Source organism: Bufo bufo, chromosome 10, assembly GCF_905171765.1.
Source record: "Bufo bufo chromosome 10, aBufBuf1.1, whole genome shotgun sequence".
Lineage (NCBI taxonomy): Eukaryota > Metazoa > Chordata > Amphibia > Anura > Bufonidae > Bufo > Bufo bufo.
The window spans coordinates 2,250,438-2,265,231 of NC_053398.1; the positions used below are offsets into that span (position 1 = coordinate 2,250,438).

A 14,794-nucleotide genomic window follows, 5' to 3' on the forward strand; every position below is an offset into this window, starting at 1 on the left:
TACTACGGCCGAGCTCCTTGGGAATAAGGGACATTTATGACCTTCTATTGTGACTGAATATTTACTATTTGAGCCCCGGCATATTTATATTCATCACCATTTATTCGCACTTATATTTCATTATATTCAGCTGTATAATCAACACGGATTATTTGCACCATTGTCTCAGTATCAGGATCAGTAAGGCTGCTTTATGATACTGTGCGTCTACCACTAATTTTTCGTTATTAACCGTCTGTGTTAATCTTTGTACACTTGGGACTGAGTTTATTATTTTATTATATTCACCGAGTACCAGTCACTGCTGTAGCCATCAGAGTCCAGTTAATTTGCCAGCCTATTTGTAGCCAGGACAAACCTGACTGGGAACCAGCTCCTCCAGCACATCCACCTATTAGATCGCTATTGATCGTGTTTTTAGTTAGATCAGTGACTGCTACTAGCGTGAATTGTTTTTATTATTCATTGTATTGTATTTTTCAGGCCTGCACACTTTTAGAGTATAAGCACTATTTTTATTGGATTTTGTGTATACTATTAAGTGACTAGAATTTTTGTGCTATTTTATACATTGGTATCAATACCCAATATCTCTTATCCAATTAAAAATCATTGTCACCTTACGAACTGTGTGGTCCAGTTATAAGAGTGCCCATTCTCTCTTTTGTTACAATTTTTCCTTGGTGATTGGGGTGCGACATCCGTCTGGTGCACCATCTTATAGGCAGAGCTGTCCTATACCTACTGTAAACATCTACTACATTATCACTGTGTTATCGGTGGTGTTACATAGGACTGCAGGTGACATCTACTACATTATCTGTACTCAGAGAGTTATCACTGTGTTATCTGTGGTGTTACATAGGACTGCAGGTAACATCTACTACATTATCTGTACTCAGAGAGTTATCACGGTGATATCTGTGGTGTTACATAGGACTGCAGGTGACATCTACTACATTATCTGTACTCAGAGAGTTATCACTGTGTTATCTGTGGTGTTACATAGGACTGCAGGTGACATCTACTACATTATCTGTACTCAGAGAGTTATCACTGTGTTATCTGTGGTGTTACATAGGACTGCAGGTGACATCTACATTATCTGTACTCAGTTATCACTGTATTATCTGTGGTGTTACATAGGACTGCAGGTGACATCTACTACATTATCTGTACTAAGTTATCACTGTATTATCTGTGTTGTTACATAGGACTGCAGGTGACATCTACTACATTATCTGTACTCAGAGAGTTATCACTGTATTATCTGTGTTGTTACATAGGACTGCAGGTGACATCTACTACATTATCTGTACTCAGAGAGTTATCACAGTGTTATCTGTGGTGTTACATAGGACTGCAGGTGACATCTACTACATTATCTGTACTCAGTTATCACTGTATTATCTGTGGTGTTACATAGGACTGCAGGTGACATCTACTACATTATATATACTCAGAGAGTTATCACTGTGTTATCTGTGGTGTTACATAGGACTGCAGGTGACATCTACTACATTATCTGTACTCAGAGTTATCACTGTGTTACCTGTGGTGTTACATAGGACTGCAGGTGACATCTACTGCATTATCTGTACTCAGAGTTATCACTGTTATCTGTGGTGTTACATAGGACTGCAGGTAACATCTGCTACATTATCTGTACTCAGAGAGTTATCACTGTGTTATCTGTGGTGTTACATAGGACTGCAGGTGACATCTACTACATTATCTGTACACAGAGAGATATCACTGTGTTATCTGTGGTGTTACATAGGACTGCAGGTGACATCTACTACATTATCTGTACTGGGAGAGTTATCACTGTGTTATCTGTGGTGTTACATAGGACTGCAGGAGACATCTCCTACATTATCTGTACTCAGAGTTATCACTGTGTTATCTGTGGTGTTACATAGGACTGCAGGTAACATCTACTACATTATCTGTACTCAGTTATCACTGTGTTATCTGTGGTGTTACATAGGACTGCAGGAGACATCTCCTACATTATCTGTACTCAGAGTTATCACTGTGTTATCTGTGGTGTTACATAGGACTGCAGGTGACATCTACTACATTATCTGTACTCAGTTATCACTGTGTTATCTGTGGTGTTACATAGGACTGCAGGTGACATCTACTACATTATCTGTACTCAGTTATCACTGTGTTATCTGTGGTGTTACATAGGACTGCAGGTGACATCTACTACATTATCTGTACTCAGAGAGTTATCACTGTGTTATCTGTGGTGTTACATAGGACTGCAGGTGACATCTACTACATTATCTGTACACAGAGAGATATCACTGTGTTATCTGTGGTGTTACATAGGACTGCAGGTGACATCTACTACATTATCTGTACTGGGAGAGTTATCACTGTGTTATTGAGGTGTTACATAGGACTGCAGGTGACATCTACTACATTATCTGTACTCAGAGTCAGTAGGGTTAATACTGGCACGGTGATGCTCGGTATCCTGGAGATATGGTACGATTGCCTTGGATGTGCCTACGGTGCCCAGAGCAGCAGAACATCTGGACCTTGAGTGGTGCTACACCAGGAGGTCAGACAATGCAGACAGTGGTACACTATGTATATGGCCATCTAATAGAACCGTTCATCATGCAGATAACGCTGCAGTGCCCCGATAGTGTGTACAGGGCGCAGGTACTGACCCCCAGCTCCTGGCCTGATACATAGTCGAGAACTGCCCAGCAGCCTGACGACCGCCGCGCAGGTTTCCCAGATAACGCTGCAGTGCCCCCAATATAACGTACTGATGGTTTGTATTTTCCAGCTCACGGCAGATGATCCTTCCAGAGCCCCTTCTGTGCACTATAAGCTGGACCTCTATGGTCAGTCCAGGACGGGGCCCCTTCAAACCGCCAGCAGCCGTCCAGGATGCCCACAGTACCCGGGGTGCCGGAGCAAACTGGAGACGCCCAGCACTCCCCGCCGCCATCATCCTCTGCCCCAATGAAGGTGAGTGCACACATAGACAATATCTGCAAGGAGCATAGGATCCAGGAAGCTGAGATATAAGATGCTGTTTGATGGGGTTCTTGCAGAGTGACGTGGGGTAACACTCCCACCCAGCTACAGACCCTAAACACACCACAGAACATTACTGAATTAGCTTCTCCCCTCTGTGAAGGAACCTAGAGCTCTGTTCAGCCGGCTGACCCTAGATCCTAAATAGAATAGAAGAACTTCAGTGCAGACTGACACGTACACGAGAAGAACAGTAGAAAAGAGGGAATAAGAGGACAACTCCACGTAGACCTGCAGATGTATAAAGCATGAGGCTGGGTGATAACCCCTATGGTGGTAACTAGAGATGAGCGAATTTCCGCATATGAAATTCGATCATGCTTCGTTTGTTGGTAAATGGTGAATTGCGTTATGGATTCCGTTATCACGGACCATAACGCAATTCTATAACGGACTGCCTTTAGAGGTATTCCGTTATTCATTCCGTCATAATAGAAGTCTATGGGCTGCAAAACGGATCCGTCCTGTTTCCGTTATGCAGGAGAGGAATCAGCATCAGGAGTGGACTCAGGATCAGGGGAGGACTTAGGATCGGGGAGAGGACTCGGGATCGGGGAGAGGACTCGGGATCGGGGAGAGGACTCGGGATCGGGGAGAGGACTCGGGATCGGGAGAGGACTCGGGATCGGGGGAGGACTCGGGATCGGGGGAGGACTCTGGATCGGGAGAGGACTTTGGATCGGGAGAGGACTCAGGATCAGGGGAGGACTTAGGATCGGGAGAGGACTCTGGATCGGGGAGAGGACTCTGGATCGGGGAGAGGACTCGGGATCGGGAGAGGACTCTGGATCGGGAGAGGACTCGGGATCGGGGGAGGACTTAGGATCGGGAGAGGATTCTGGATCGGGGAGAGGACTCGGGATCGGGGAGAGGACTCAGGATCAGGAGAGGACTCAGGATCAGGAGAGGACTCAGGATCAGGGGAGGACTCAGGATCAGGAGAGGACTCAGGATCAGGGGAGGACTCAGTATCAGGAGAGGATTCAGGATCAGGAGAGGACTCAGGATCAGGAGAGGACTCAGGATCAGGGGAGGACTCAGGATCAGGGAGAGGACTCAGGATCAGGGGAGGACTCAGGATCAGGAGAGGACTCAGGATCAGGAGAGGACTCGGGATCAGGGAGAGGACTCAGGATCAGGGGAGGACTTTGGATCGGGAGAGGACTCAGGATCAGGGGAGGACTCAGGATCAGGAGAGGACTCAGGATCAGGAGAGGACTCGGGATCAGGGAGAGGACTCAGGATCAGGGGAGGACTTTGGATCGGGAGAGGACTCAGGATCAGGGGAGGACTCGGGATCAGGGAGAGGACTCAGGATCAGGGAGAGGACTCGGGATCAGGGAGAGGACTCAGGATCAGGGAGAGGACTCAGGATCAGGGGAGGACTCGGGATCAGGGGAGGACTCGGGATCAGGGAGAGGACTCAGGATCAGGGAGAGGACTCGGGATCAGGGAGAGGACTCAGGATCAGGGGAGGACTTCCCTGCATAACATAAACCGGACGGATCCGTTTTGCAGCCCATAGACTTCTATTATGACGGAATGAATAACGGAATACCTCTAAAGGAATTTTGTCATAGAATTGCTGTATGGTGCGTGGTAACGGAATCCATAATGCAATTCACCTTTTACCAACAAACGAAGTGTGATCGAATTTCAAAATACGAAATTCGCTCATCTCTAGTGGTAATGTAGGTTTAAAGGTGGAGCTTTATTTCCGCCGTATAGCAGAGACGAGTATGAAGTCTGAAGGAAGGATTCGCTGCTGCGTTGATGAAGTGTTTCTGTCTCAGTGTTGACGTTTTTCACCAGTTTGTTCCCTCGGGAGCTTTTAGTTTTTGTAGAAATTCTGCATCTAATAATAGAACGGAGAAGAAATTCTCAGAAATGGTTTTATAAGCAAAGACTAAATCCAGTTACATGACCACCGAAACGGGGATCACACGCTGGCGGCGGTCCCATCATGTGCCGCGCACGGCTCTGCTTCATAGAGCTAAACATCTGCTGCAGGACCACTCACACAGTCCATAAAATGTAAGAGGAGACACAGGACAGAAGTGGTACTGTGCAGTGTCCATATATACAGGAGAGAAGTGGTACTGTGCAGTGTCCATATATACAGGAGAGAAGTGGTACTGTGCAGTGTCCATATATACAGGACAGAAGTGGTACTGTGCAGTGTCCATATATACAGGACAGGAGAAGTGGTACTGTGCAGTGTCCATATATACAGGACATAAGTGGTACTGTGCAGTGTCCATATATACAGGACAGAAGTGGTACTGTGCAGTGTCCATATATACAGGACAGGAGAAGTGGTACTGTGCAGTGTCCATATATACAGAATAAGAGCATAAACTAAGGATTACACCCAGTATACAGGACAGGAGAAGTGGTACTGTGCAGTGATCTGCCCATCACAGTCCCCTGATCTGCTGAAGGTTTCACCATGACCTCACAGTCCTCTGATCTGCTGAAGGTTTTACCATGGCCCTCAGTCCCCTGATCTGCTGAAGGTTTTACCATAACCCTCACAGCCCCCTGATCTGCTGAAGGTTTTACTATGTCCCTCACAGTCCCCTGATCTGCTGGAGGTTTTACCATGTCCCTCACAGTCCCCTGATCTGCTGAAGGTTTTACTATGTCCCTCACAGTTCCCTGATCTGCTGAAGGTTTTACCATGTCCCTCACAGTCCCCTGATCTGCTGAAGGTTTTACCATAACCCTCACAGCCCCCTGATCTGCTGAAGGTTTTACTATGTCCCTCACAGTCCCCTGATCTGCTGGAGGTTTTACCATGTCCCTCACAGTCCCCTGATCTGCTGAAGGTTTTACTATGTCCCTCACAGTCCCCTGATCTGCTGAAGGTTTTACCATGTCCCTCACAGTCCCCTGATCTGCTGAAGGTTTTACTATGTCCCTCACAGTCCCCTGATCTGCTGAAGGTTTTACCATGTCCCTCACAGTCCCCTGATCTGCTGGAGGTTTTACCATGTCCCTCACAGTCCCCTGATCTGAACATCATTGGAAATTGTAACGGACCGTTTCAGCAGACAAGGGGTTAAAATCCGTTTAGGCGATAAGCCCCTTTCTGAGAGACAGGCACAGCTACTGCAGGATACACCAATGTCCCGAACTGGATACAAAATAGCACTCCAAACTGGAACCTCACGAATAGCTGCTAGCAGACGAACAGGGATCAGCATACACTTCTGGCAATCGGTCTTCTAACAGCATACAGTGAATCCCCCCAATAACGAGACAAGGCTCCGTGTTGAGGGTCAAGCAGTGGTCTGACTGTACTTCACGTACAGCCTCTTTTATTCACAAACCACAAACATAGTACTGCCCAAAAGGGTTCGAAATACAACCAATCAGTAATTTGCAACACATACAATGAACTGTAACTACAGCAACCAATCGTTCACACCCCCAGAGGACCAGAATGAAGACTGTGACATAGGACAAGATATGCAGCACTGTAGGATACACAGAGACAATACATCCCCACAATGCATCATGGTTTCCTCCTCTCTGTCCCGGAGACAACCGAGGCGTAATCCAATTATCTCTCAAGACAAAGAGAAGTCACCAATACACATGCGCAGACAACAGGACAGACATCACCCTTTAAACACACAATGGGACAATGGCACAATAGAAACACACCCAGCATTTCCTCCCAAGCTGACAAGTTACACTTATTATAAATTGTTACAACTTTGTGAGTTTACATTGGCCATACATATAACTTACATCAATTTAAACAGTATAACTTGGGGACAAACCTATCCAAAATTCACTTGAATAGGTTCAGGGGTTTAAAAGTTAGTATATGGCCCATAATCCTGGGGCAAGAGGCGGATAAACAGGCCTCTCCAAAACACTGTGGCGAGGTTGGTTTCGCCACACATCTCCCCCCCCCCAGGGAAGACTAACCAGGTACCTGACCTCACGCCGGTCGGTACCTGAGTTAGTCTGGCAGCCCACCCACAACCCAATACTGGACCTGTTGCATTTGGTAGCCTGTCTCTGTCCAGTGAGTCCACCAAGGTTATGTTGGAAGCTGGTACTCCCGGTCTCTGTGTTGCTCCCTGGCTTGGAGTCTGGTTGTTGGAGGGGGAGACCGACTGTCTCTACCCCCTGTGCTGTAAGTGCAGAGACCACGGTCCCATCTGCACGGTTGTGGGGCTTACTGTCTCCCCCTGGTGCGTTAAGCTGCCGCTGGGGAGAGGGGGTAACGAGCTCCTCTCCCATACATACTTCCAGCCGCTGGGGGGGGGGCGACCGACCGTCTCCGCTCCCAATACAGTGTCCTGCTGCTGGGGAAAGGAGACTGGGCTCTCTATTCCCTGCTGGACACTCTGCCGCTGGGGAATGGAGACTGGGCTCCCAATTCCCAAAAAATCACTCTGCTGCTGGGGGGCAGGAACAACTACCTCTGCCCCCTGTAACTCAGCCTGCCGCTGGGGAGGGAGGACGCTGCTCTCCTCTCCCTGCATTTCACACTGCCTTCCCGGCATATCACTCTGCTGCTGGGGGGCAGGAACACCTACCTCTGCCCCCTGTAACTCAGCCTGCCGCTGGGGAGGGAGGACGCTGCTCTCCTCTCCCTGCACTTCACACTGCCGCTGGGGAATGGAGACTGGGCTCCCAATTCCCTGCAGGACCGGTGGAGAGACCTCGGTCCCATCTCTACCGGCCACCTGGGGTCCTTCCCAGTAACACTCTACAATATCTGCCCAGCTGAATGGGTCTGGATCTGGGTCTGTCACCTTACCGTCCTGCTGAGCCTTCTCAATGGAGTGGAAGAGATCTCGGTAGTCCTGCTCCAGTTCCCACTCCAGGGTTGCTAGGTGAGCCAGGTCTTGCTCTACCTCATGGGGGTCATCCCACTGCTGCCACCAATGTAACGGACCGTTTCAGCAGACAAGGGGTTAAAATCCGTTTAGGCGATATGCCCCTTTCTGAGAGACAGACACAGCTACTGCAGGATACACCAATGTCCCGAACTGGATACAAAATAGCACTCCAAACTGGAACCTCACGAATAGCTGCTAGCAGACGAACCGGGATCAGCTTACACTTCTGGCAATCGGTCTTCTAACAGCATACAGTGAATCCCCCCAATAACGAGACAAGGCTCCGTGTTGAGGGTCAAGCAGTGGTCTGACTGTACTTCACGTACAGCCTCTTTTATTCACAAACCACAAACATAGTACTGCCCACAGGGGTTTGAAATACAACCAATCAGTAATTTACAACACATACAATGTAACTACAGCAACCAATCGTTCACACCCCCAGAGGACCAGAATGAAGACTGTGACATAGGACAAGATATGCAGCACTGTAGGATACACAGAGACAATACATCCCCACAATGCATCATGGTTCCCTCCTCTCTGTCCCGGAGACAACCGAGGCGTAATCCAATTATCTCTCAAGACAAAGAGAAGTCACCAATACACATGTGCAGACAATAGGACCAGACATCACCCTTTAAACACACAATGGGACAATGGCACAATAGAAACACACCCAGCATTTCCTCCCAAGCTGACAAGTTACACTTATTATAAATTGTTACAACTTTGTGAGTTTACATTGGCCATACATATAACTTACATCAATTTAAACAGTATAACTTGGGGACAAACCTATCCAAAATTCACTTGAATAGGTTCAGGGGTTTAAAAGTTAGTATATGGCCCATAATCCTGGGGCAAGAGGCGGATAAACAGGCCTCTCCAAAACACCGTGGCGAGGTTGGTTTTGCCACAGAAATATGTGGAGAAGACGTCTGTAAGATAGAATGGAGGAAAATCCTCTAATATTTTAGCGCCAGTTCCTTCTTACGGTCAATAATTTATAAAGAATTTATTATTTTCAGGATGCAGCAGCCGGCGGGAGAGCCTGCGCCCCACCATCGATAGTTCTACCAGAACCTGGAAATTCTATGGAGGAGAACTGTCTTGAAAGTAGCCGGTAAGGAGCTCTGTCATGATGACCATGTCCGACATTTACATATCTCATTGTGTGAGGAGGTTTTGAGGGCTAGACAACCATTCTACCATTTTACTAACACGGTTTCATATTATTTTACTTCACCAGGGAGCCCATTTAGCTTTAGGACATCTCTTAGGTGCCCTATGGGCAGCACGGGGGCTCCTGCTTTCCAATGTGACCAGGGCAATATCTACATGTAGTTTGTATGTTCTCTCCGTGTTCATGTGGGTTTCCTTCCAGCACTCTGGTTTCCTGCCACAATCCAAGACTTTTGCCCCACTTGAGTACGTACAGCACTGCAGAAAATATTAGCGCGATGTAAGCAAGAAAAATAAAGGAAAAGTAGATAACGGGTTTACATACTTCTCTCTGATGAAGAGGCTAAAACACCATCAGCAGTGTGCTCCATCATCATCGTCTCCAAATACCACATTGCTGTATAGCATCCACATAATACTGCATTGCAGTGCTTGAATAATACTGCCATACAGAGTCTACATAATGTTTCCTTGCAGTAACCATATTACTTCCCACATAATAACAAATAGTACCACTATACAGTGCTCAAGTAATACTTCCATACTCAACTTACATAATACTGCCATTAAGTGCACATATTATATCATCATACAGTACTAAAATAATACTCACATGCATGAACCAAATATGCTACTATAATAATACTGCCATTCAGAACTCTTATAATACTGCCAGCAGTGTTTAAATGATACCAACATGTAGTGGTCAAATAACACTGCCATACATTGCCTACATAATAATGCCATGCAATGCCCAAATCATGCTGCCATATAGTGCCAACATAATACTTCATTATGCTACACAAATAATACAGTGCTCTAGTAATAATAATGCTACAAAGTAATCAAATAATACTACCATGCAGAACCACATGATGCCACCATACAGAGTACAGGAGTTATTTTATTAAGGTGACAGATCTTGTGTTTGTCTCTGTCCCACAGACCCCACAGTCCGTCCTTCAGATCCAGCCGTCAGGCCAGATCATCCTTCTCGTCCCCAAGCTCCTTGATGTCTGTGGGTAAGATCACAGTTGGCGCAGTTGGGGGTGTCTCTCCCTGGCACAGCTGCCCGGGCCCCCGGTTTATGTATATTATACACTGAACGTTACGAAATGGACTTGAGAAGAAAACCTGAGGTTAGATTTCTATGTTCTTCATGTCACTACATAAGAGGTGCCATACGTCTCCTGTCACCCCAGATACCTCAGTGATAATGGGTGGCCGGGTGCACATGGGGGCATCACATCCTGGCAGATGCCCCAGGGGTGACTTTTCACTTCGATGCTAAAAACTATGCATGTGGTCTGCCAAGACCCAGCACCGGCGGGACGAAGGCTTCACAGTGTTTACTGGAGCAGTCTCCAAAACATCACAGAGCCGGGAACATCGTGTGCGCGGAGAGGGGTCCCGGGGAGGACAGTCCCCAGTCCCATACAACTGGTTCTCCTCCGTCTGCTGGGGATAGGGTGGTCCTGGTTATTAATTCCACCCTCTAGTGTATGACAATGTAGCAAGGTTTGATCAATTGTGTCAAAAATGTATCATTTTGGAGGGCGCTTCAAAGGGTCTGTGGCAGTTTTTTTTTGGCAGGGCAGGATTTGCAACTTTTTACAGTTTTGCGCCACCCTCGCTACATTTGAGAAGTGGGTGGAAAACAAGTTTCAGAATGGCCTTCCGACTCTTCCAATTTCTGTTTCAGATAAAAACGGCCATGTGATCGATCTGATCCACGACAGTCTTCCCGACGTCCGGATGTCAGAGGAGGATAAGAAGAAGAACCTGCAGTTATTGGAAGAGGCCAAAAAAGTCAGTGAGAAATTCCTATCCCGGAGGGGACGACGCTCGAGGTGCAGCCTCTCCGACTCCCCCACAGGTAGTTTGTGTATTAAAGGGGTTGTCAGGTTTTACGACACTAAAACCTCAATATTGTACCTCAAAAAGTTAAACTTTGTATTTCATTTCCTCTGTTTACTGTTAGTGAATGAAGGCATTGTCATTTACATTCAGGGACGGACATCGCCAACGCTTTGTTACAATGTGTCATGAGGGATATCTTTTTGCTGCCTTGTTTAGTTCACAGAGGGGTCACTACATGAATAATTAACACTTTCAGCTCTGCTGCACTTGGAAGATGAAAATGCCCTCTACAAGGGCATAGTACCCTAGAGGCAGCTCACACCATGTGGCTGGAGAGGCGGGGGCCCTGCCCAGAGGGGGGCCCTCTTCTTCTCTCATATATCTGAAGTATAGACACATAGAACTCATGTACTGTATATGATACCAATGTGCATTATCCATCCGCTCTGCTCCCCAGGACATGTGTCCGGTATAACCAGACTTCCATCTCTTTCCACACAGTGTCTTCCCCATCATTGAGCCCCAAAGTGTCTCCAGTGCCGTCCCGAAGCAACTCCTTCACCTTCCCCGCAGCTCCAGGTAAGGGCCCTTTCACACCTGCGTTCTTTTCTTCCGGCATAGAGTTCCGTCGTCGGGGCTCTATGCCGGAAGAATCCTGATCAGGATTATCCTAATGCATTCTGAATGGAGAGAAATCCGTTCAGGATGCATCAGGATGCCTTCAGTTCCGGAACGGAACGTTTTTTGGCCGGAGAAAATACTGCAGCATGCTGCGCTTTTTGCTCCGGCCAAAAATCCGGAACACTTGCCGCAAGGCCGGATCCGGAATTAATGCCCATTGAAAGGCATTGATCCGGATCCGGCCTTAAGCTAAACGTCGTTTCGGCGCATTGCTGGATCCGACGTTTAGCTTTTTCTGAATGATTACCATGGCTGCCAGGACGCTAAAGTCCTGACAGCCATGGTAAGTGTAGTGGGGAGCGGGGGAGCAGTATACTTACCGTCCGTGCGGCTCCCCGGGCGCTCCAGAGTGACGTCAGGGCGCCCCAAGCGCATGGATCACGTGATCGCATGGATCACGTCATCCATGCGCATGGGGCGCTCTGACGTCATTCTGGAGCGCCCCGGGAGCCGCACGGACTGTAAGTATACTGCTCCCCCGCTCCCCGCTACTACTATGGCAACCAGGACTTTAATAGCGTCCTGGCTGCCATAGTAACACTGAACGCATTTGGAAGACGGTTCCGTCTTCAAATGCTTTCAGTACACTTGCGTTTTTCCAGATCCGGCGGGCACCTCCGGCAAATGGAGTACACGACGGATCCGGACAACGCAAGTGTGAAAGAGGCCTTAAGCAGAGCATCCGTCTGAGGACTTCAAATCCTTGGAAATGCCAAGGTTATAGTCTGGGCTCCTATAATGTCGGCTTCTATAGTTAGATCTCCTATGGTTTGTGGTCCCATGGTCTTGGGTGTTATAGTCTGGGGTCCAATAGTCTGATATCCTATAGTCTGGGGTCCAATAGTCTGATATCCTATAGTCTGGGGTCCTATAGTATGATATCCTATAGTCTGGGGTCCTATAGTCTGGGCTCCTGTAGTCTGGGCTCCTGTAGTATGGGCACCTGTAGTATGGGCACCTGTAGTATGGGCACCTGTAGTATGGGCTCCTGTAGTATGGGCACCTATAGCCTGTGCTCCTGTAGTATGGGCACCTGTAGTATGGGCTCCTGTAGTATGTGCTCCTATAGTATGGGCTCCTGTAGTATGGACACCTATAGTATGGGCACCTGTAGTATGGGCTCCTGTAGTATGTGCTCCTATAGTATGGGCTCCTGTAGTATGGACACCTATAGTATGGGCATCTATAGCCTGGGCTCCTATACTATGGGCACCTATAGCCTGGGCTCCTATAGTATGGGCTCCTGTAGTATGGGCTCCTATAGTATGGGCTCCTATAGTATGGGCTTCTATAGTTAGATCTCCTATGGTTTGTGGTCCCATGGTCTGGGGTGTTATAGTATGGGGTCCTATAGTCTGATGTCCTATAGCCTGGGCTCCTGTAGTATGGGCTCCTATAGCCTGGGCTCCTGTAGTATGGGCTCCTATAGCCTGGGCTCCTGTAGTATGGCACCTATAGCCTGGGCTCCTGTAGTATGTGCTCCTATAGCCTGGGCTCCTGTAGTATGGGCTCCTATAGCCTGGGCTCCTGTAGTATGGGCACCTATAGCCTGGGCTCCTGTAGTATGTGCTCCTATAGCCTGGGCTCCTGTAGTATGGGCACCTATAGCCTGGGCTCCTGTAGTATGGGCTCCTATAGCCTGGGCTCCTGTAGTATGGCACCTATAGCCTGGGCTCCTGTAGTATGTGCTCCTATAGCCTGGGCTCCTGTAGTATGGGCTCCTATAGTATGGGCACCTATAGCCTGGGCACCTATAGTATGGGCACCTATAGCCTGGGCACCTATAGTATGGGTACCTATAGCCTGGGCACCTATAGTCTGGGCACCTATAGCCTGGGCTCCTGTAGTATGGCACCTATAGCCTGGGCTCCTGTAGTATGTGCTCCTATAGCCTGGGCTCCTGTAGTATGGGCTCCTATAGTCTGATGTCCTATAGCCTGGGCTCCTGTAGTGTGGGCACCTATAGCCTGGGCTCCTGTAGTATGGGCTCCTATAGTATGGGCTCCTATAGCCTGGGCTCCTGTAGTATGAGCTCCTATAGTATGGGCACCTATAGCCTGGGCACCTATAGTATGGGCACCTATAGCCTGGACTCCTATAGTATGGGTACCTATAGCATGGGCACCTATAGTCTGGGCACCTATAGCCTGGGCTCCTGTAGTATGTGATCCTATAGTATGGGCACCTATAGCCTGGGCTCCTATAGTATGGGCACCTATAGTCTGGGCTCCTGTAGTATGGGCTCCTATTGTCTGGACTCCTATAGCCTGGGCTCCTGTAGTATGGGCTCCTGTAGTATGGGCTCCTATAGCCTGGGCTCCTGTAGTATGGGCTCCTGTAGTATGGGCTCCTATAGCCTGGGCTCCTGTAGTATGGGCTCCTATAGCCTGGGCTCCTGTAGTATGGGCTCCTGTAGTATGGGCACCTATAGCATGGGCTCCTGTAGTATGGGCTCCTATAGCCTGGGCTCCTGTAGTATGGGCTCCTGTAGTATGGGCTCCTATTGTCTGGGCTCCTATTGTCTGGGCTCCTATTGTCTGGGCTCCTATTGTCTGGATAGCCTGGGCCCCTATAGCATGGGCTCCTATAGTATGGGCACCTATAGCATGCAATCTGTCCTTTAGATGCAATCTGCCAAGAAGATGATTTGGAGGTTGCAGTGGTTCCCCTTACCTTCTGGGACCCGGTCCAGCTGCACATATGGTATATCCGCCCCTGAGGGGCTCTGTAAGGACATTGCAGTGCGGGTCCATAATAAGCAGTCACATCCTGTTATCTGATGATTTGGAGGTTGCAGTGGGTCCCCTTACCTTCTGGGACCCGATGCAGCTGCACATATGGTATATCCGCCCCTGAGGGGCTCTGTAAGGACATTGCAGTGCGGGTCCATAGGAAGCAGTCACATCCTGTTATCTGATGATTTGGAGGTTGCAGTGGGTCCCCCAACCTTCTGGGACCCGGTGCAGCTGCACATATGGTATATCCGCCCCTGAGGGGCTCTGTAAGGACATTGCAGTGCGGGTCCATAGGAAGCAGTCACATCCTGTTATCTGATGATTTGGAGGTTGCAGTGGGTCCCCTTACCTTCTGGGACCCGGTGCAGCTGCACATATGGTATATCCGCCCCTGAGGGGCTCTGTAAG

The 14,794-nt window shown here is 48.3% G+C and overlaps 2 protein-coding genes across 4 annotated transcripts in view; one reads left to right on the plus strand and one right to left on the minus strand.

Moving 5' to 3' along the window:
- GALNT18 (polypeptide N-acetylgalactosaminyltransferase 18) overlaps positions 1-14,794 on the minus strand; it is a 507,876-nt gene that overhangs the window by 227,560 nt on the left and 265,522 nt on the right. The gene's annotated exons all lie outside the window — the stretch shown is intronic.
- Positions 1-14,794, plus strand: part of IRAG1 (inositol 1,4,5-triphosphate receptor associated 1) — a 167,514-nt gene that overhangs the window by 60,412 nt on the left and 92,308 nt on the right. The window contains exons 2-6 of one of the 3 annotated variants that reach the window (XM_040410365.1): positions 2,810-2,994; positions 8,957-9,051; positions 10,056-10,132; positions 10,813-10,989; positions 11,472-11,549. In XM_040410365.1, coding sequence (XP_040266299.1) covers positions 2,914-2,994; positions 8,957-9,051; positions 10,056-10,132; positions 10,813-10,989; positions 11,472-11,549 — 508 coding nt within the window. In that variant the 5' untranslated portion in view covers positions 2,810-2,913. Of the gene's footprint in view, positions 1-2,809; positions 2,995-8,956; positions 9,052-9,177; positions 9,391-10,055; positions 10,133-10,812; positions 10,990-11,471; positions 11,550-14,794 lie in introns of those variants that run through there. The other 2 variants (XM_040410366.1, XM_040410367.1) reach the window with 2 other exon arrangements.